Here is a 22,440-nt window from a genome sequence, read left to right as displayed (position 1 = left end):
ATATATATATATATATATATATATTATATACACTATAAAATATATCCATATAACATATAGAAGTCTGCGGTAGGCACCTTTCACATGTAAAACACCGCTAGTGACAAGTTAGACGCTATTTTCGGTTAGAAAATGAAAAGTGTCTAGATTCTAACTTGAGGGACTCTAGAATCGACCCAATCGCGTACATTTTTCCTTCTTCCTGTAGGTTTCTCCCGTAGAGTTTTTTGCGATATATTTCGAAATAGTAGCGAAAGGAGGAGGAGGATGAGGCAGACCGCTGATAGAAGCCTCGAAACCTCGCAAGCTCGCCGAGTCATCGGCCGTTACATAGGAAGAGTAATGCAAAACTCGTCGTCGTCGTCGTTGTCGTTGGGGCACTTGTACGCGCTCGCGTTTTCTCGCGTCCTTTTCTTCCGCGAATTCATAACTCTTGGGCCTCGGCCAGAACCGGCTCGGTTTTCCCCGGCCCTCCGGTGGGTATCTGCGGTAGCGTTAGAGAGAACGTTTGGCCGCCCTCCAATTACAACTCGCACACCCGCGTACATCGGCGACCAGGGCGCGCACGGTCGCCCGATCGGTCTTGGTCGCTCGCACGGTCCCTCTGGTCGAAAAAAATTCTTTGATCTCGCGATTTACGCTTACAATTGATCTAATTTATCGGTCACGGGACCGGCCGACCGAAATAACAAGATTAAACCATCCCGGGCATTGTGAGTATTTTTCTTTTAAACGCGTGTATCGGCTTGAAAAAAAAAAGAAAAATAACGGATTATCGTCCAGCCTCTGAACTTCGACCGTGCTCTTTCGCGAGACGCCGGATTATTTTATCTCGGGGGAGAGGGGGATAAGTTCACGAAAGCGCGGACGGTAAATTTTTCAGCCGCCTTTTTCCATCTCACCCTTCCCTCTCCTCTTCCTCCCCATATCTTTCTCTCTACCCTTTTTCCGTTTCTTGAAACTCGAGACTTCGCGCCCTCGGTGCACGCACGAAGATTTCACGTTCGCGTTTTCTTTTTCTCCTCCTCCTTCTCCTCCATGTCTTAGACGCGAAAAAAAATAATCGGGCTCCGCTTCAAGCAAGGTGCAGGCGCGTAATATTTCAACAGATAGCCGCCATTATCGCGGACAAGGTGGGAGAGCAAGGATGTCTCGCGCGGGGATAAAACATTAAAAACCCAAGGGCGCGTTCGCGTGTTCCCCCGCGCGACGTTCCGTGACACGATTACGTCGTTGCCTTCCTTTGCGCGGGCACGAAACCTTAGCCGTTCATACGGCACGATACGGATCGACGATAATCCGTTTTGCCGCATTTGCCGTTAAAATTGAACTCGATGTCCGCAGTATCGTTTCTCGGATGCCCGCGCGGAAGTCTCCACAGTGTCACTCTGCGTTACGTTAGAAGCGAGCAGCGGGCTCGTCTCGCGCGCGTTTTTACGTAACGAGTGTTCTCTTTTCTATTTACGTGTATTCCCAAACGAGAAATTGCTCACGTTTTACGCGTTAATTAATGAGACGCGGCGGCGAAGCCGTAACGCGCCGACCACACCGGTGATTCCCATGACAGGCAACGTGGTTAACACATTGCACGTGTTGACATAGCCCGCGTTGCACTATCCGATATATCACGCGTTGCTGACGAAATTTCGTTGATATCTGGGAACACACGCATACACACACACACACATTATTTGTAAATTTTTTTAATTTATCCATGAAAAAATACTTGCGAAAAATTACCCACAAAAAAATTCACTTGGAAAAAATTTGCCTGCGAGAATTTACTTGCATGTAATTTACCTTCAAGAAGATTACTTTCAAAACTTACAAATTACAAAGAGTTTACTTACAGAAATTAATTGCATTAAGGTAATCGTATCGTAGAATGCCAGGTTTTCAGTCGCATTAAGGGGCCGCTATGTTAGTTTGTTATTCACTGAAGAAAAATACTTTCCCATAACTTTATTTAACTTATCTTGGTAATAAATGTCAATTTTGTGTGAAATTAAGAGAAATATACATACAATGTTACAAGCACGGAAATATTATTTACTTTTTATTTTTCTTATTAATGTTTAATTCATATGTCAGTTGAGCTAATAGAGGTGCATACATAATAGAAAGTGGCACATAAATATTTTAATATGTGCACATTGTACATATATTGTATATATCGCGGGTGTTACTATAAATTTTTAATTTCCTGTGTTCTATATTTTCGAAACAAAATGATCAGTAATTCTAAAATTTCTATATGATGTCTTCATATTAGTCCTTAATATCATATCAATGGTTTTTTATTAAGATCTTAAATGTGATTTAGAAGAAATTAAAAATATATATGTAAAATCGAAAATAGAACATTAATCTCAAGGAAAACGTATAAGAAGTGTCATTTTTAGTCGCGAGTATTTCGACTCCCGAACAGTCAATTGTATTTTACAATTGCGCCGGTAATTAGGTCATATTTAAATCTATATACGGTGTAAGTTTCAACGAATGTTTCAAGAACTCGTTTTATGTTACAACTACTTTAAATAAAAAATCTGTAACGTTAAACGTTTAACGTTAAACTTCGCAAACCGTGCCTTCTGGACGTGCAGACTGAAGGAAAAAGGTGCTACATTCAGGTAAATATTTGCTGAGGAATATCGGAGCAATTATTTTACCTGTGAATTAAGTAAATATCACTCGGATCTAACACACCGTATAGGAAAAACGTGCTATACGTTTAAATAATATTTACTCAACCTAAGTGAAATACTCCATTACTCTTCAGCAAATATTGGCTCGGGCGCAGCGCCTTTTTTCTTTCGGTGCAGCAATTCGCGGGAAGCGCAATTTGACCGTGCTGTCAGGGTGTTAACATAATCGCTCGAACATTTCGGAAAGAGCGAAAGTTCCCCGGGTTCGATCGGGTGCTGTTTTATTATCCGGCTTTGCATCGCTGCCACAGTGTGCGCCTGCGGTACGTGCGCTAGTTTTGCAAGCGGCCCGCGTCATAAAAGTCGAACGCGGACAAACTGCACGCGGCGATGATTTAGCGCTTCATTAGGTCGCGCCTTGTCTCGAAAGCTAATTACGCTCTCGCGAACATGCGTTCCACATAATCGTTATCGTTCTCGTTCTTTGTCGCCCGCGCACTGCTCTATCTCCTCCGGTCGTCGCCGTCTCTTCGAGCTAGCGCGACTAATGAAAGATCGCAAGCGGAGCCTCGTAACGCTTCTTCACCGCGATATACGCGCGTACATTTGGCTGCGAGTCGCAGAAAGGTAACATGCCGTGATCATACGACTACGTTAACACGTCGGTCGCCAAATCCACGAAATATGCCAAATCACGGTCGACGTGCTAAGAGAATTCTTCTCTCCCGTCGCTCGCCAATCGCAAGCTTCAACTAACATAATTTTTTTTTTCTTTTGTGAATTTTGCTAAATATAGTAAGTATATTTAATAATTAATATAATAATTAATTGACACATACACACACATTATATATAATATAGTTTATGATAATAATAATATAAATATAATATAATTTATGATAATATTATATAAACACAGTAAACACTAACGGTAAGATTACAACAATGTTATAATTTCTCACTCAACGATGCATCTTTTATATACAACACATGTTATAATGCATTTACATTGTTGAGAAATGAGAAAAGCATTGATGTAATGTTATTTTTAATTAGTGCTTACTGGGTATATGTGTGTAACAACATGCTGATTTTCAAGTGACATCAGGAACATGAAATTTCTTAATATCCATATGTCAACATGCTGACACGCTGATTTCTGTTGATTATTTCACTACTCGGCTGAGGTTTGACTCAGTCAGTCCAATAAAAAATAATAAAAAGTGGTGGCTTCCGTTTTAAATCGTTCTTATATTTTATTCTCTGTTCCTTTCATTGTGTTTATAGCTTCTCTCTAATATCTTACTCTTAATTTGCTATATTTAATTCCTGATATTTTTTATATCTTGTTCCTTTCATTGTGTCTGAGCCCTTAACGTTGTTTTCCCGATGGCGCGGTATCGTGAGGTGGAATCGGAGAGATTGTCCGCGGTCAGTGGACGGCAGATGACGCTGTGATTATCCTACGATACCGTTGATAACGTTTTATCGTAAATATAGAGCACAGAGTTTACAATGGTTGGGCTTGCGCGGCGTGTTCTGTTCGATCGCTGCGGCAGAAATCGATTGCCGACGCAACGAAAGGGGTATTTACCGCGACGTATAAGTGTGTTTCTCGTGTACACACACTTATATATGTATGCATATAAATACATACACAAGCTTTCGATTCATTTTCATCTTCTCGCTATGTCGTGGCGCAATAATCTGCATTGCAGACGCGACTGGCATTTTTACCCGATGACTTATACCGGGAGTAGTAACTGCCGGTGACTCAATTGGGAGCTTCAGAGAGCGGGACTCGTATAATTTCCCCGCCCATATCTCGCTTCGTTGATGACAATGCGATAATTAGCAATTCTAAATGCCGTCGTGCGTCTGTATGTGTGTGTACATATAGAAATAACTATGGATACTTACCTCACCGCGTCCGAGTTCGTCGTCTTCGGATCGTCGGTGAGATTTTCGTATTACCGAGGGAACGCCACCGAGTCCGGATGAATTTGGATTCTACGAGTATACGATATATATGTATATACACACTATGTACATGTACAAAAGTCGGAGGAGACTCGGAAGAAAGTTTCCCGCAAACGCGCGCCGGCTCTCTCATTCAGCGAGCCGTAATTTCTAGGTTCACAAGGCGTACCGGTTTTTCACGCATCGTCAGCGGCCTTCCTGTCGTGAGACCGGATGCGCGGCGATAAATACAAAAGAAATGCTGCTACCTAACAGACAATACCGCTCAGGGCCGCCGACCAGTGACTAAGTTATTGTCCTTGCTGTTATCGCGGTGACCCGTTAACGAGGCCCATCGGGAAAGAACAACCGTGCGACCACTTCCGGCCGGCTCTCCTTTTCCCCATTTTCGCAAACTGAGATCCGACCGGCGCTTGTATGCAAATTAAATTACGTGCCTTAAGACCTTTATTGTCTCTGTCTTCTCTCTCTCCCTCTCTCTCTCGTCAGCCGAAAATCCAGTTTGGAAGAATGACGCGTCGACTAATTCACGAGAGTGTCTTAACGATTACGAGCGTTCCCGTGATAACACGGCCGTGCTGTTTTCTAGGCCGCTTCCTCTATGAATAGTCGGAATGTTGCAAATAGGCGCAGCGTGTCGTTTGCGTGTATTCATCGATTTTTCGCGACGCGGCTCGGCGTGACGCGGCGCGTCGCGTTGTGACGACAAGGTGTTAGTATCTGTCGGACGAATCGCTTTAAATGAAAAGGAAGACAAAAAAATGACGCCTATCTCGGTCGGCGCGAGGCGTAGGGAACATTTCCGGAAATTAAAGCCGTTTGGTCTCGTACCTTTTGAGGAGTCTTGGACATCGGAGGAAATAGAGAGAGAGAGAGAGAGATTGGCAACTTACCGTCATGAAACGATTGTACATTTGCACGATAACGATACGTATCGATTTTTCTGGGTGAAATCATCATCTTTTCGCATTTGGCGTACCTCTTGATGCGTATTTCAATGAACAATGCGAGCATGAGGTAGCCCTCGTGCGTCGTCGTGAAGCCGAAAGAGGCACGAACCTGATTGCTGGCATTCGTGGAATGTACGTTGAACTGAGACGCATGGTGGGAAATAGGCGGACGTGTCGACCGGTATTCAAGCGAGTATCACGAAGCAGGAAGCCGCCGTTGCACCGTGTGCGTACGAGACCTCTACCGTCGCGTTGTTGCACACTTCGCTCCGAATCGTTAGTTTCCCCATTGCCTAATGGGCATTCTTATCGGTAATTTTTATCAATCGCCGACGATCGTTCGCGGCCGATAAAGATCTCCCTCGAATCGTCTTCGCATCAAAAAGAAAAAAAAGAAGAGAGACAGATAACGTCGAGGTTAGTTTACCGGGAACTTTGCGATGAACTCGACACAATTTCTCTTTCAGCAACTCAAAGATGAACTGGGCGAAGTCGTGGCGGAGATGGAAGCGATGGAGGGCGGCGGGCTCACGGCCGACGAGACGAAACCGTCCAACAAGGCCAAGCAGACGTCGATCGGCCGCAAGAAGTTTAACATGGATCCTAAGAAAGGCATCGAGTACCTGATAGAGCACAACCTGCTGGCGCCGACGCCGGAGGACGTCGCTCAGTTTCTCTACAAGGGCGAGGGCCTCAACAAGACCGCGATCGGCGATTACCTCGGCGAGCGACACGACTTCAACGAGCGCGTGCTCAGGGCCTTCGTCGAGCTGCACGACTTCACGGATCTCATATTGGTGCAGGCCCTACGTCAGTTTCTCTGGTCGTTCCGACTGCCCGGCGAGGCGCAAAAGATCGATCGCATGATGGAGTGCTTCGCTCAAAGGTACTGCCAACTAAACCCAAATATCTTTACCAATACGGACACCTGTTACGTGCTGAGCTTCGCCATCATTATGCTGAATACATCGTTGCATAATCCGAGCGTCAAGGATAAGCCCAGTGTGGAGCAGTTTATTTCGATGAATCGGGGGATTAACAACGGCGGAGACCTGCCGCGAGAGCTGCTCGTGGTAGGTATGCTTACGCGACGGAGACACACCAAGACTCCATTCTCTCTCTCTCTCTCTCTCTCTCTTACCTCTCGGTCGAAAGTTCAAAGTACAGATTCACGTGCGCGCGGTCGAATGCGTATACCGCGTATATGCACGCTCCGGGAGAGTATAAAACGATCGTCTCACTCGGAGTTTACCTCGACGGTACGTTATTTTCTTTTTCATAATATTCGTGCGTGCCGTTTTTTTTCTTCTTTTTCTTTCTTTCGTAAAAATTGGCATCGTCGGTGTTTCATAACATTTGTACGCGAAATACGCTCACGTGGAAACGCGTACTCTCCGGCCGCGTATCTTCGGCGACTGCCATCGCTGATTGTTTTTAAAAGCTTCACGTAATATTTTCGAACTTCCCTTTTTTTTCCCCCTCTTTCCCCCTTTCCGGGGAAATGTTTCGAGTGTCTGTATGGTGTTTTCGAATCTCAGTCACTCGCGCCGAGCGTTTGTCAAAATGTCATTCGTTCGCAGAGCCTATACGAAAGCATAAAAACCGAGCCTTTCAAAATACCGGAGGACGATGGGAACGACCTGATGCACACCTTTTTCAATCCGGACAAAGAAGGTTGGCTGTGGAAGCAAGGTAATGGCCCGCTTACGTTCGTATGTGAACTCCGTAGATCGACAACAATGTCTCCCGGCGACTTTTGGTTTCTCTCCACTTAGTGCATTTTCCGAGTAACACTTGTTTCCTCATTCTCATGCGCATGCGAGAGCACGAAGACACGAAGTTGGTTTACGGCCGTTACGCGTCACCACCGGTTCGGAATTCCCGGCGTGTTCGTTTAATTTCGCGAAAGACTCGCGAGTAGACACGATAGTCAGGTCGAACGAAGCGCGGCGGTCTCGCATGATATCTCTCGCGATACTTTCGTCACGTTTCGTCGTTTGGAAGAACGCTTATTCTTATATTGTTATTACTTTGTCCCTCTGCTGCCCTGACGGAGACAGCAGGTAAATAGCATCTCTGCGGGCACCGTGGGCTCTTAATTTCATACAACTTTGTTACTTTGTTGCAGGCGGACGTTACAAGAGCTGGAAAAGACGGTGGTTCATATTGAACGACAATTGCCTGTACTATTTCGAATACACCACGGACAAAGAACCACGTGGTATCATTCCGCTAGAGAACATTCAGGTCCGCGAGATTCAGGACCGACACAAGCCGCATTGCTTCGAATTGTACGCCGCCGGTTCCGAGTTCATAAAGGCGTGCAAAACCGACAGTGAGGGGAAAGTCGTTGAAGGTACGGGACCCTCCGAAGTCTAATTCCGTATTAGCTGAAGAACACGTCTCAGTGATTAAAGTTCGATTCTTGTTCCGCGATAACGTAAGGTCTGTTCTTTTTAACCGAGCTAGGTTGCACTTTTTGCCTTTAGAGTGGAACAAGTAACGTGTACAGCTGAAGGAAAAGGGAACGAAGCATTCGTTCAACTGAAAGGAAGAGGCCTATTATTAACTTAAGACTTTCATGGTGTGGTGAATCCGGAGAGCAATATTTATAAAATATTTTAAGATTATAGATATTAAAGAATTTGTAATTATTTAATGCCCGGGAAAATTAGGTGTGAGAGAGATTATTATAAATATTCAAGAATATTTTTGAGGAGTATTTTTCATAAATAATAAAAGTATTTTATTTAAGTAGAACCATGTTTTAATTATTTATGAAAAATTGATCATGAATATTTCTGGATATTCATCATAATCTTTCTCATACCTAACTTTTCCGAACGTTTGGGTATTTACGAAATATTTAATATCTACATTTTTTTATATTTTATGAATATTGTGTGCTATCTAGGAAATACTTCTTAATTTAGCTTCCAAGTTAATGCCGCGTCCTTCGTGGATTTGTTTCCGACGTCTCGTGAACATTTCAGTTCGCTTCTTCAGGAAGAGGAAGTTCGAATCGTTCTCTTCGAAGAAGCAAACTGAAAAATGTTCACGAAATGTCAGGAACGAATTCACAAAAGACGCGGCACTAACTCGGAAAGCCAAATTAAGAATAACGTTAATTATTGAGATGAGATCGAACGCGTCTAATATAAAGCAAAGTTTACACACATATAAGGGGATACGTTTCAACGAAATATTCATCAACCATCTTCCGCAGGAAAACACACCGTATACAGGATGTCTGCAGCTACCGACGAGGAGAAGGACGAATGGATCAAGTGCGTGCGGTAAGTCGACACAGAAAAAGACAATGCAGCCACGCGCGCGCGCGTTCACGCTTGACCGCGCTCTTTTGCACTAGAATAATAATAAGCCGTGAAATTTCTCCGTGGAAACGGCCTTTCAAACGTATTCATTCATTTTCAGACAAAGTATATCGCACAATCCCTTCTACGACATGCTGGCAGCACGGAAGAAAAAGGCACAGAAAACCAATGTACACTCGAAGAGTTAAGCGCTGCCATGAGCCGGGTTTCGAGAGAAGCTCGGCGAATTAGAAGACTGCTTATTCGCGATCCAACGTTACATACAAACTGTATCGTCGGATACACAACCAAATCGTACGATGGACTCAAAAATCCGTCGAGAAGGGGAGAAAAAGAAGGAGGTAGTAGAGCAGGAAAAAGAGCGAAAGCACGCCGAAAGCGTTCGAAGAAATTCTGGTGGGCACCAGTGGACGCGGTGTCATAGAGCAACGTGATACGAGATATCGCCGCGCAGCGTGTGCTTGCAATACGTAGAACACGACACATTAAAGGTAACGTACGTCGTTTCGTAGACTGAGTGAGTACGGGATACAGAATTGACGTTCACGTGTATCCCACGAGTGCGCGACATTGATAGCTAGATGAAGATTACATTAACGAAGAGAACACACACGAGGCTGCTGCTGCTGCGATTACACACGTGCTAAGCGCCGACGTGACACAACGTGTGACGCGCTCGAGCATTGTATTTGTATAAAGAGGATATTGCTTCGGAGAGGCCTATAGATAGATATTACCATGGATTCTCACATACGGACTGTCTACAAAGACGACTTCTTCCTTTCCGTTCTTTCGCCGTAGAGAAAATGAGACCTACGCGCGGTGTCACACGGGACACAAGAGTCCGTGCGCACAATGTAAGCGACAGTAAGTGATACCTATACCACGCCGGTTAATTGACAGCAGAATAGTGTGCGAGCAGATGTAATGTTTATTTATTCCATCCTTTCGTCGTACCCCGCTGAGGGAGAAAGAGAGAGTGTCAATAATCTCGAGTGTTGTTAACGTTGTAATCGCCCAAGATAGACACCATTAATGTTCTCGGCGTCGTATCTAGCAATATAATATCACGCGAGATGCGACTTCTGTGAGGGGAGCTGTAGCAGCTAGGAGAACGGAACGAGTTTCATTTACCGACAGCTCTTCCGGGATCGTCATCACGTTGAAGCTCCACCCAACCTTAGGAAGCTGGCGAGAGACGCTTTGAGAGATTTTCTACGAGACACAAGTAGTATGATCGTTCCGTGTAAATAAGAAAACCACGATATTCCCGCAATCTCCGATTACACGAGGAAGAAAACGAGTAAAGGCAAGCGCAACCGATAGAAAGATACGTTCATGTGATAATTATATTCATCGTGTATTTATTTGAACGAACACATGTACAAATGTATGAAGCTCTGAGTGATACGTTCTTAGCATGAGACGCAGTTCTCTCGGACGTATTCCTGCTTTATATAATTCACGAATGTAGCATGATTAATCAACTGAAGTTCGGTTTGATTCGTGAGATACGTACATACACATACACACACATGTACGATTCAGTGTAGCTATTAATGCGCACGCTAAGTTCGAACGACATTTTGCTGAGAGATCTGACGGGGGGAGGGAATCTGCGACTCGATCGTTTTTTGTTTAAGAGGTGGAGAATCAAAACACGAGTGAGAAGAGTGGATTTTATACGAGGTATATATGTAAATACGAAAGGTTTGCAAGGTCGTTGATCCTGCGTAGCTCTCTTGCGTTATTTCCCGGGGAGGAAAGTGAGCATCGTGATTTCGTAGGAGAATACCCCCCGCGTGAGTGTGTTTCATCTCTTGAAATAGAACCTTCACAATTCCTTACTTCGCGAAACTCCCCTTCTTTAGCACCCGATGTACTATTTGCGTGCTCAGCTAGTGAGAAATTAGCGACAGAGAAGCAGGTGCCTTTGAGATCGTCGAGTTAGTCGTTATAGCTGACCCGTCATGACACGAGCGACTCGAAGGACACTTTCCTTGGTTGCGTGCGAGGGAAGGCAGACATCGAAAACGCCTTATTATGATACGTTAGATAATTAAACGAGACATTAGTAATCGTAGAACAGATAATAATAATAATTGGTGATGAATAGCGTGTACTTTTTTTAACGTCACACGCTGCACTCAAAGAGACGTAGACTTCGCTCGCCCTGTAATCGCAATGTTCTTTAACCAATAATAGATTCGCGGAGAAGACATTTTTATAACGATATTGAGGACACACACACACACACCTGCCGAGATCGCGGATCTTTCGGTTTGCCCGGCGTTACATTCACTCTCTTGCATGTAGAAAGTGTTTTCGACACATATGTCTAGTAATACTAAATATCTCACCGTGACAAGGTGTACGTTCATTCTCGTCGATACGTGACCTCGAGACGTTTCTTTCGCAGACGCCCTGCTTCCCGAGAGCCACATGGACAATAACACATTGCGTTACATCAGAGACCTAACCGTAAAATTGTGAAACGCGTGGTCGATAAGGTGAAAGTGTGTGAGAGAGAGAGAGAGAGAGACGATTATGTCGAGAATTTTCTTTGAAATCGGTTTGCGAATTTTTAAGACTTCTTCGTGCGATGGCTTGTTAAGCTGTCGTTGTAATATATTCTGCGTCGGATCTAATTCAGAAGGATCGAGATTGATTGATTATTTGTGCTAGTACATAGATTTTGTATAACTCACGAGGATAATCGGACTATCTCGTCCGTGTTTCGTCGCGGCACCTTTGATGAGAAAACGTTTCGTGGATCCATGTGTGCGCGTACCATAGATTTATCGACGAGCGTGGTGTTTCGCAGGTATTTCGTAGTCACTCTCTGAGAAATCGGTGACTGATGTAATTATAACTTCAGTGAAACACGCCACGATAAATCTATGATACATACTCGAACGAACGTTGTACATATAAATTTCGATAAATCGTAAGCATAGCTACAATATATATATATATATAAATATGTGCGTGTGTGTGTATGTAGGATAAAGTTACTTTGTCTCTTTTCTCTTGTAACTCGATTTGTAATTTTACTCTGTGTATATTTCGTTGTAAAGTACAAAGATAACGTATGCGTAAGGGAACGTTTGGAATTCTGTATTAGCAAAATAATTGATCGAATTTAAGGATTGTATAAAGAAACTGTACTTTATTAGTAGAAAATTTGTACATTTTGTTATATATTATTTGATAATTATCGTTATGTATACATAATGAATCGTATCGTGTATTTAGAAGACACAAGTGTGTATTTAATTTAAATGTAATTAATAAATTTATTTCTAGCAGACTGTCTCTCCTGGTGTACGCGTTGTTACAAAAACCTAGACGAATTCCGGTTAATCTCACGCGCTTTGCCGTGTAACTTTAAGTCCTCGCATCGAATTAACTGATTAAACGTAATATTACTGAAGTGTCTTTTGTACTCTCGGGCTAAAATTAGAAATTAATATATAGGCAAATTTCATATATGATCTTTTTTCCCGGATGGTTATTTAATACAAATTTTTTGTTTCTATTTAATTAATCTGCTGAAGATAAGAGAAATGTGTTTTAATTGCGCAACGATGGTCGACCAAGCATTGACCGTTTAATAACAAGATAATTACGATCACTATTCCTCATACCGCGCACAGGAACGTGGTTACCGAAGACGACAGTGAGTGTAGATGGCGCTCGTTCATCCGCGTCTTCAAATCAGTTCCGACCCGCGCGATTGCTCCTTGCAAATCTTCCGATATCGGAACGAATATTATTTATTCAATACACCCGAAACACGCGAATTTCAACGACCAACGTCCATTTTCGCGAAAGGACGTTCGATCAGGCTACGATCTGTACGTTCAAATTCGCGAACATTCGCTCGCTTAAAATAAAGAAATTCAAATTCGGATCCCTGCGATAACAATCGCGTACGTACCCGGAGCGATATTCGACCATTAACTCGTTTAACTCATACGGCTTCTCAAAACCCCACGAGTGCAAATTATTCGGTTCGAATTATTCTCGACTAGCTCGCACCGTCGAAGACCGCTATAATCTCGGACACCCGGAGCGAGCAAAACTCTTCGCGCGAAGGAACACGATACTTTCCGCAGGTCCCGTTCTCACCGGGCCGTTCGCATCGCGCGCGACGTCGCGAAGCGTCCGACGAGCGATCTCGACGACCGCTGGGTGCGGGGCGAGTCCGCTCGGCCGATTTCGCGCGAGAGTCGCGCGCGCGGCGCGAAATCGGCGGGGATCACGGATGATCATCTCGCGGGGCGCCGAGAGTGCGAGAGCGCGCGCCAGTCGGGGGCACGGGAAAAATTGGGTCGATGCGCGGAAGATGGCGGCCGCTGCTGCGTGATGTGCGTGAAGGGGGCTCGTGTGTGCTCGGATTTTGCTCGGGAAAAAACATGAGGGAGCACGATAAGGTGCATTGACACGCGCGAAACCCGACCACTCGTGCGGGGCGGCATGGCACGCGCGTGAAAACGCCGCGCTCTCACGCGGGACTCCTTCCGTCGGCTTCTTCTTCTCTCTCGCGCGCGATCGCGGGGGTGTTATCGTTTGTTTACGATAAGCGGCAGTGAGAAAGCGGACACTTCTTTTTCGGCTTTCGGTTTTGCCCGCGCGAGCGGGGCCAGCTACGCGCTCGCGAAACGCGAAGTGCAAAACTGGGAAAGGGACACGCATAACACTCACATAAATACACACACACAGACACACCACACAAGCAGAGGGCAGAGGAAGAGAGAGAGAGAGAGAGAAAAAACGGAGGATATACGGGGGATTCGACACCGGAGATCAAGTGTTGCCGGACTTCGGCCCGGTGAAGAAGACCCGTAGAGATGCTGAAGCAATTGCAGATGGGGATGAGAGCTTTCCTCTTAATGGCCTCCCGTGTGTGGACCTGCATTTGCTTTCTACTCAAGAAGCAGGTTAGAACCGTAAGTAGGTGCCTCGCGCCTCTATTCGCCTTCTTCAGAGTCCCGACGCGACAGACGACCGCCTCTACCCTGCGCGGATTCCGTCTGTCCGTCCTTCCCCCNCCTTCCCCCCCCCCCTCCCCTCTCTCCTGTACACACCGTTTCCCTCGCACCGAGTTCTCTCCGCTCGCTGCACACGTATTGACATATCTCTGTGTTGCGCTCCGGTAATACCCGCGAGTGGTGCCACGGCGGAGACACTCGAGGCTCCGATGATAAACCGGATGACTTCTATGAGAAACTTCGGAGTTTCCCCGTTTTTCTCATTTCCTTCCTTTCCCACGGGCCGTGTGAAAGTCCGTTTGATGTCATTATTCGATGTCTGTGTGAGACAGACTCCAATTGCAATGCGAGATGAACAGTGTATCCATGGTTCCATGCTGTGATTCGCACGTGTCCACGATGATCCGAACCGTCATGCTGTAATATGTATTGGTGTTGTTTTCCTTTTAATTTAGTAGAATGGAGCCTTGTTATTTTATAGAAATCACCTGATCTCTTCTCGATTGCTGTGTCGCCATCAGAATTGATCTGTAGTTTATCTGTCTAAGCGGCTGTTGCGTGTAAATTTTCCCGTACGCTGGAAATTCACGATATACAAGTGACGTGTCCTTCTTGTAGGTCTCGCAAATGCAGCCAGTCAAATATGAGATCTTCCCACTTTCACCTTTATCTAGGCACAGACTTAGTAAGTACCGATGATGACGTGAAGTTAATTCGCCATATCGCGCCAGATTGTGTGTGTGTGTGTGTGTGTGTGTGTGTGTGTGTGTGTGTGTGTGTGTGTGTGTGCTTAGTATTTGTGTGTAATGCAAGATTGGTTGCAGGTATAGTTAAAAGGAAGGTATTAGTACTGGATTTAGATGAAACATTAATTCATTCTCATCACGATGGAGTGGCGAGGCCGACCGTCAGGCCTGGCACACCTCCGGATTTTGTTCTTAAAGTGACAATAGACAGACATCCAGTTAGGTTTTTTGTTCATAAGAGACCACACGTAGATTTCTTCTTGGACATTGTTAGTCAATGGTAAGTGGTAAGTCGTTAGAGAAGGAGAGAGATAAGTCCGTTTCCGATTAACTTGCATTCTCGCGCTCGCAGACTTTGACACGGAGATAAGATTGCATTAATTGCCTCTCCTGCCATTATCTATACAACAATATTGCGTTTTTAGGTACGAACTCGTAGTCTTCACCGCGTCCATGGAAATATATGGGGCGGCAGTTGCGGATAAGCTAGACAACAACAGAGGTATTTTAAGGCGCAGGTATTATAGGCAACACTGTACACCAGAAATGGGTTCCTATACCAAGGATCTGTCGGCAATATGCTCAGATCTCTCCTCAGTCTTTATTCTTGATAACAGTCCAGGAGCCTACAGAGCTTATCCAGGTAAGTGTACACGTGAATTTCATTACAATCATCTCCCATGCTCAGGCAGATGCGTTATCTCGGGAGCCACCAATCTCGATCGCGATTTGCACGTGAGAGCGATAAGAAGTAAATAAGTTTTAAATGGCCTTCAGCCCCCCCCTCTACCGTTAAAAAAACCATCTTCCATTCGGCCTTGCGATATTCTTTAACGCCTCCCGTAACGAACCTACCGTATATTCCGCGTTAGTTATCGAATATTGTTTCCTGTAGTCAGAACTTGCTTACAAAGTACCGACGATTACGTGCAGTTGCATATTAATTCACTTGACGAGGACAGTCGGTCGTTAAACATGTTTCTAAAATAGTCGAATATTCTTCTTCATATCGTGTTACGTTACGAGTAACAATAATATCCGCGTTTGTCGCGATATAAATGATAAGCGATAAACCAACTTGTCCTGCGTATTTTTTTATTATTCCAGCCAACCATCGAGTTCGTCACCTTCACACGTCTGTCTCTTCTTACGCCTCGTGAAACCAGTTTTTTTTTTCTTCGGATATCTAACATTAATACTTATAAAACCTGTCTCGAGTGTTTTTCATGTCGCACGCGTCGTTCGCGTTTCAATCTTGTGGAAAAATGAATGAGATGTAATAAAGTTCAATAATTGGCGATAAAGCAAATCGGGAGAACGTGAAACACGGGTCCGATCTTAGCAGTTATATTAGCAGTAAGATGAATGAGGAACGTATCTACGAACAGCTTTTAACGTTGATGCTCGGTAAGCAAGCACTGAATACAGGGACGTACGGATAAGTCTAAATAAAAGCAACCGCCGATACATTCTTCCAGTTGAGTAAGCACGGGTTTACCGTATTCCAATGGTCGACGGTGAAATAATCTCAGCTGTTATCGAGATCTTTTAGTAATTTTTGTAGATCAGGTACTGGTGGTTTCTCACAGGGTAAATTTGATTCCCGACGTCGAGTCGTGTAACTTCTCGCATTGAAGAAAATCAAACAATCCGTATCGAACAATGAACGACCTTTTTTACATAGCTATTGAAAAGTGGAAAGCTTGTAATGATCACGAAATACATGCGCCTGTGTGCTTATTGTTATAATTCACGTTTATTATTATATAATTCAAGTTTAACCGAACATTATTATATTTAGATGATACAACAAATGTGAGGTGAGGGGATGCAGCAGCAAATATTTAAAATATGTTAAAATCAAATCGATCAAAATTAAATTATGGAAATTTTGCAGTATTAATAGTTCCTTGTAATATTTGTCATAACAATTCCGTTCTAAATAAATCACTATCCTGTGCTTTTCATTTGTATAACGTGTTATTAATTTTTTATCCGTATTGTTAATTGATCTTATATCGCTCCCTACTTGTACGTTATTTTAAATGAAAAAAAAAAAGAACATATAAAATATAAGAAAAGAACTTTGTGCGTTTGATTTTCTTGGATGCAGCGTATAAAAAATAATTACGAAGTCGAAATGTGATATTAAAGAGCAATTTCAAAACTATATCTTCTCTCTTTGCTTTGAAGAAGAAATACATGTGATTCAGCGCTGTCAAAGGCGTATATAAAATCGAAGTAAAGAGGTGCCATATGATGATAATGATATGTGTTCTGTTATATATACCATTTTTCCTCTTTGTTTATGCCGTAGATAACGCGATACCCATAAAATCATGGTTCAGCGATGCAGGAGATACTGCTTTATTGAGCTTACTTCCAGTGCTGGATGCTCTTCGCTTCACGCAAGACGTGCGTTCTGTTCTTTCAAGGAATTTACACTTACATCATACTTGGTAGCATAGTTGGGATTGAACGATACGCTAGATATCCTCTAGAGATGGAGCTGCTAACAATTTAGTGTGTCTAGCCTAGAATTATTGTTATCGATAATAGAGCAACATTAGAGGTCGTTGCCCGTATAATGAGACAATGAGGCTCCTTCTCAAGTCCTCGTTTTTCTTTTTCATTCTCGTCGTACGACGAGGAGACATTGCGAAGGGGAGCGGTATTTAGCCAATAATTGCATCAGCACAAAAAGTATCCTAGGATAGTTCTTTACGTTACGTACAGTCCATGTGTGCAAGGAACCGTTGAAATTTCTTTACTTCTTTTTTTCTGTTACATAAGCATTTGCCAAAGACCAAGGTGTGAAAATATAATATAGAGTCGCGCTACCAGCAGAATTTTTTCGTCTTAGATAAGGATTACTTAAAGTTTTTATTTATGTATTTTTTTGCGGCACATCATGGAAAGAAAGAGCGAGCGAACGAACGAACGATAGAGAGGGAGAGAGTGAGTGAGTGCGTGCGTGTGAAAGAAAAGAACGTAACTGAAACGAGATACTTTTGTTACTGTATATTATTCTAGGATATAGAGAAATATATACTAAGTCAAAAAGGACACTTGGCTGTAACTCACTGTATCAGTGAGGCAGTTATCCCGGTATATCTAGTATATATAAAATATATTCATATATAATATATATATAAATATATATAATATATGTGTGTGTACATATACACATATAATTATACATGTGTACATGTATATTATATGTAATATGATATGCAAAACGAGGAAACGGGGTAACGTCCGTTCATCCCCGCGATCTTTTCACGATACGGAACATTACATGTGGGCAACCACGATTTATATTCATTGGTTCTCATTGGCTACGCACTCCAAGCGAGATAATAGCAAGATAACGATTCTACACACAAACACACACGCCTAGTGTACTTTGTTCGTTTTGCAATCATGCATCATGCATCATGGAAAATGCAACAGCAACAATCGGACGTCATACGATTTGTACATATTCCTCAGGATATGCTTGATCGAGTGTGACTGATGTTCGTGTGAATGATAATAAGTAAGACGTAAAATATGGGATTCATTTAAATATCTACATATGTATATATATATACATGCATACGCATGCATTTATATATAAATGTAAAATTTTCTCGTACAATTCTCCTCGAAGAGGACAACACACAAGAAGAAATACACGCCCATGTGCACAAGATTTAACGACGTCGATGATTTATCCTGTGAACGAAGATTTTTTGCCCTTTTTTTCCTTTTTATCGTTTATTTATTGTATATTATAGGATCTTCGCGTACTTTCTCTATTGTACATAACGATCAGTCGTTTGCTCGAGACACGAGAGAGAGAGAGAGAGAGAGAGAGCCATGGGCAATAGATATAGTATTCTAAATGGAAGTAGTTAATCTATTTGTTCAAAAAATCATATCTGTACATACACACACATATACACACATACACGTATATATATATATATATCGGTAGATAGTGCGTCTCTACGGTGTAGAGCTATACCGATTTCTCAGTTCTGCGACAGGATTTAGGATATTCTTTAATACGATACCCCCGTCGTATCGTCGACAATTGATTCCGATTGATTGAGATGTCGATCACTCGTGGTTTCATGACCATCGTCTCCTCCGTGTAATATGTGTATACCTTTATATATTTATTATTTATGTTTATCACTCCACACACGATGGAGATAATTTAATTCCCACGTGCTCTGTAAAGAAGTTCCTTATACGTAGATACACCGTATAAACACTACATCGATTAACAAACAGCTGCAGGATCACACAGCTTGTTGCTGAGCGGTACAGTCGTCTTGAAGGCATTCTTGAAAGCACCGAGCAACCAATAACTTCTATGTTCACCCGATTCGTGGTTTTTATATATGTACAGCGATGATGATACACGAAGAGTATTGAACTAAGTCTTCTAGGAATTAATAACTCTCCGTTTAGATCTTGTACGAAAGGCGTATTTTATTAAAAGTTATAAGTAAGAAAATATACTCCACATTACATTCATCCAATTACATTTATTCTGTCAGATTTATTCGTTATATCGTATTAACAATGTAACAGAAAACGACGTTATCATTGTTCGAAGCCGTTTCTTCTTCTTTCTTTCGATAATATTGGAAACCTCAGAAAGAGGTCTACTCTTTGTACAACGGAATATCGGCTGGTAAATATTGAAATACTTAAGAAGTGACCAATTTCACCGAAAATGCGAGAATGTTTATTGCCACCAATAAAAGGTAATAAAGGTAACACGCGACAAATATTTGTAACCGCAATCCTCCTTTCCAATATATGATAATAACAAGGATCAGAGGGAGAGAACGCGTGCTGCGTTTACACCGATCGTTTGATAAACGTACTGAAATGAATAATAATCATCTGTTCAATTCATCTTGACTCAACGATGCACGTGAATTGTTGTGTTCAATTGGCACGATACATCGTTGAAAGTATGATTGATTGGCACGGATATTAAATAATCAGTGTAAACAAGGCCGGTATGTAGAGGACTATCTTTCACAGAAGTGATTATGGTAGACACGGAATTCCTAAATTTACTCCTTAGCCGGTTCCTCCCGAATCATCTCCAAGGAACTATCGGAATTGTTACTTCCACTTCCGGCATCGTCCTCACGCTCAGTTGCTTTCTCTTGCGTTTCATTCGTGGTATCCAACTGCCACGTTGGGATCGATGTTGGAGCGGTGGGAAACCTCCTACTGTTTTAAACATTTGTCACCGTTAAAATGTAATATCGGACATTGTAACGACAAATAACGGACTGTACAATTAGAGACCAAGTATTTGTAAAAGATTTGGAACTGCGAGCAACTTTTCCTACGCGATTGATTTTGCAGTGCAAAAGAAGTATGTGTGTATGTATAATGCAATCGAGGAACTGTTTATATACTAGAAAAAGGATCGATTCAGGTGCGCGTATAAAAAAGTCAAAAATAGGCGTAAGGAAATAAGCGGCAAAAATTGTGTTTTGAATCTGGAATCGTAGATCATACACTCTGTGAGACCACGTGATTCTCGTTGAAAGAATGATCGCGGCGATAAAGCTCGATTACGTTACTTTTCTAAGCAATTTCGGGTAAAGCTGCATATGTGAGCGTGTGTGAGGTTGTGATTGATCTCCTTGTAAAAAGAATAAACTTAACGTGAGCGAACATACCACCGTATGAGAACAAAACCGCAAATGATGTCTAAAATTAAGCAATCTCATTGTATGGCAATAAATTGCTATTACTGATCTATGTGTGCGCGTTTTAATGTGTATCTGTGTTGTGCATGCTGCTGTAAGATATAATCATAATCCGTGTGTGAGAAGAACGATAGAGAATGGATAAAGATACCTTGACAAGAGCATAGCTTTTAAATTAACTAGATCCACCTTGACTTCTCGCACTGTACTTAAAACAGTTCTATTTTGTTCCTTCATATCGTACACAGTTTCGCACATCTTCAGAACAGAGGCTTTCGTTGGTTCTGCGCATCTTTCTATAGTTTCGTTCAACTCTGAAACCGCATCTTCCACGCTGCGTTTTGGCTTCTTCCGACCGAACAGAAACGGTCTTATGAATTTCTGAAAGATCAGAAACCGCATCATGATATACTTGCAAGTTTTCAAGATATCTTATTAAGTAACAGGAAAATGTTTATCATCTTTTATATTGCGATAGGATACCTTGTAAAACCAATAGATGCAGTATACTGTTGCGCCGATCAAAGCTGCTAAATTAAAAAGTTCCTTGATTTTTTGGTAAACGTTTAACTGACTAATATCGGCCAGATGATATGGATAAACAGCCGGCTGTGGAATTTGTACAGCAGTGTACAGTGATGGAGGTGGTGGCTGATTTTGGAAAACATCGGGTTGTTCGACTGCGGTATCGACGGATGCCAGATCAAAAGCCACCTTGATCTCTTCGTCCGTGAGGCCTTTTTTCTTGAGAAATTGCTGTTTACGATCTATCGGGCTTTGCGATACTTTGGGATTTTTCAGAAATTGTACTGCTGTTTGTACCTTCAATGTAAAAATTTTGAGATTAAACGCCGGCTAATGCATCGTTTATTCCCTGCACTATCGTGTCGTTACATAAACATGCGTTGTAAGCAAGGAAAAAAATTTATAAAGTAATATCGTCGATATTATATATATGCAATATTTAATATAATTTAGTAATGTAATATAAACAATGTAATGTAATAATTCTTACTAAATCCTTCCGTAATGGAAGAGTATTATTATTCGCATCTTGATCCGTCATTCTGACTAATTCGACTATTCGTCTCGTCCTTCTGTGCAATTAATACTTCATTATTTATGCAGAGACCTCATGCACCGAACAGCAAATCACATCTTACTATTCGACAAACACGATCATGAGTTACGTTAGGCAAATACACACAGTTAAGCAATAGAATGTTAGTAAAATATGACTCGGTAAGTCTGAAAGTATAAACCAATCGAAGTCACTCGATGATTCCAGAACCGTTGCGTTCGCTATGCGCCTTGAAAGCGGAAACGTTGAATAGCATTTGTCACGATTTGCCTCTTTCCTTGTTTTCTATGAAGATTTCTGCTATTTCTAAGTGTAAGATCGCATTACTCTACTGAATGTCGACTATGGAACAAGCCTTATCATGACCCATTTCGAGTATCGTACAAAGCTCGCACGTTGTCACTGCCGAAACGTAATTAATATTAATTATCTATCATTCATATCTACTTGTGTATCTTTTACCTAACAATAGATATAGAAAAATAAAAAATTATGAAAAAATATCGCTTTTCTATAACCGTGCATAGCTTAAAACATTGAAAATAAAAGATCAATTATCAATCTTATTATTGTATTTTGAGCTCTCTTTTATTGATAAAAGTGCCCTAAATTTGGCTCCTCAGCCAATCGAGTGGTTTCTAAGCCACTTTTAGAGGCACTTTTATCAAAATTTTCTAATAAAAACCACATTTTTATAATAAAACTTCAGAATATGGGCCATAGTCATTTTGCACCTACTACATTATTAGTAATAACAATATTTAATGATGTTTAATACCTGTATCAGACTACGGATTAGAATAGAAATTAGACTGATATTTGGCCAATCGGAGCAAAATTCACTAAACTTGAGTTTAGTCTGATATAGTCTTTAAGGCTTGTGTCCACTCTGTTAGGGCAGCGTTCAATAACACTACACTGTTAGCAGAACGTATAATTTGCAATTGTTGGGAATTTCCTGACATTGGATTATTTCTGTA

At 42.2% G+C, this 22,440-nt stretch overlaps 3 protein-coding genes across 12 annotated transcripts in view; 2 read left to right on the top strand and 1 right to left on the bottom strand.

Moving 5' to 3' along the window:
• LOC106742374 (cytohesin-1) overlaps window positions 1-12,220 on the top strand; it is a 30,061-nt gene extending 17,841 nt beyond the window's left edge. For 3 of the 7 annotated variants that reach the window (XM_014615259.1, XM_014615260.1, XM_014615257.1), the window contains 5 exons: window positions 6,043-6,648; window positions 7,156-7,267; window positions 7,704-7,931; window positions 8,802-8,871; window positions 9,011-12,220. In XM_014615259.1, coding sequence (XP_014470745.1) covers window positions 6,043-6,648; window positions 7,156-7,267; window positions 7,704-7,931; window positions 8,802-8,871; window positions 9,011-9,098 — 1,104 coding nt within the window. In that variant the 3' untranslated portion in view covers window positions 9,099-12,220. Of the gene's footprint in view, window positions 1-6,042; window positions 6,649-7,155; window positions 7,268-7,700; window positions 7,932-8,064; window positions 8,872-9,010 lie in introns of all 7 variants that reach the window. The other 4 variants (XM_014615258.1, XM_014615256.1, XR_001374263.1 and 1 more) reach the window with 3 other exon arrangements.
• An 863-nt stretch (window positions 12,221-13,083) lies between these two features.
• On the top strand, window positions 13,084-19,346 carry LOC106742387 (CTD nuclear envelope phosphatase 1 homolog). Of its 4 annotated transcripts, none has more exons than XM_014615280.1 (5): window positions 13,084-13,862; window positions 14,523-14,589; window positions 14,729-14,930; window positions 15,076-15,293; window positions 16,452-16,617. In XM_014615280.1, exons 1-5 carry the CDS (start codon window positions 13,764-13,766, stop codon window positions 16,472-16,474), a joined length of 609 nt encoding a protein of 202 aa, XP_014470766.1. In that variant the 5' UTR covers window positions 13,084-13,763; the 3' UTR covers window positions 16,475-16,617. The 4 variants fall into 4 exon arrangements, with proteins under 4 accessions (XP_014470766.1, XP_014470764.1, XP_014470763.1 ...); XM_014615278.1 differs by lacking the exon at window positions 16,452-16,617 and adding an exon at window positions 16,968-19,346 and having other exon boundaries at window positions 13,085-13,853; XM_014615277.1 differs by lacking the exon at window positions 16,452-16,617 and adding an exon at window positions 16,968-19,346 and having other exon boundaries at window positions 13,086-13,862.
• Window positions 19,113-22,304, bottom strand: LOC106742386 (peroxisomal membrane protein PEX14). The gene is made up of 6 exons (XM_014615276.1): window positions 22,239-22,304; window positions 21,642-21,862; window positions 21,395-21,476; window positions 20,863-21,201; window positions 20,531-20,760; window positions 19,113-19,891 (listed from the first exon to the last, which is right to left on the bottom strand). The coding sequence occupies exons 3-6, from the start codon at window positions 21,443-21,445 to the stop codon at window positions 19,729-19,731; spliced, it is 783 nt and encodes a 260-aa protein (XP_014470762.1). The 5' UTR covers window positions 21,446-21,476; window positions 21,642-21,862; window positions 22,239-22,304; the 3' UTR covers window positions 19,113-19,728.
• Between the last annotated feature and the right edge of the window lie 136 nt (window positions 22,305-22,440).

This window comes from Dinoponera quadriceps, unplaced genomic scaffold (assembly GCF_001313825.1).
Source record: "Dinoponera quadriceps isolate SergipeBrazil2010 unplaced genomic scaffold, ASM131382v1 scaffold629, whole genome shotgun sequence".
Classification (NCBI taxonomy): Eukaryota; Metazoa; Arthropoda; class Insecta; order Hymenoptera; family Formicidae; genus Dinoponera; species Dinoponera quadriceps.
Note: the sequence above shows the minus strand (reverse complement) of the source record. Positions and strands in the feature narration are given on the sequence as shown.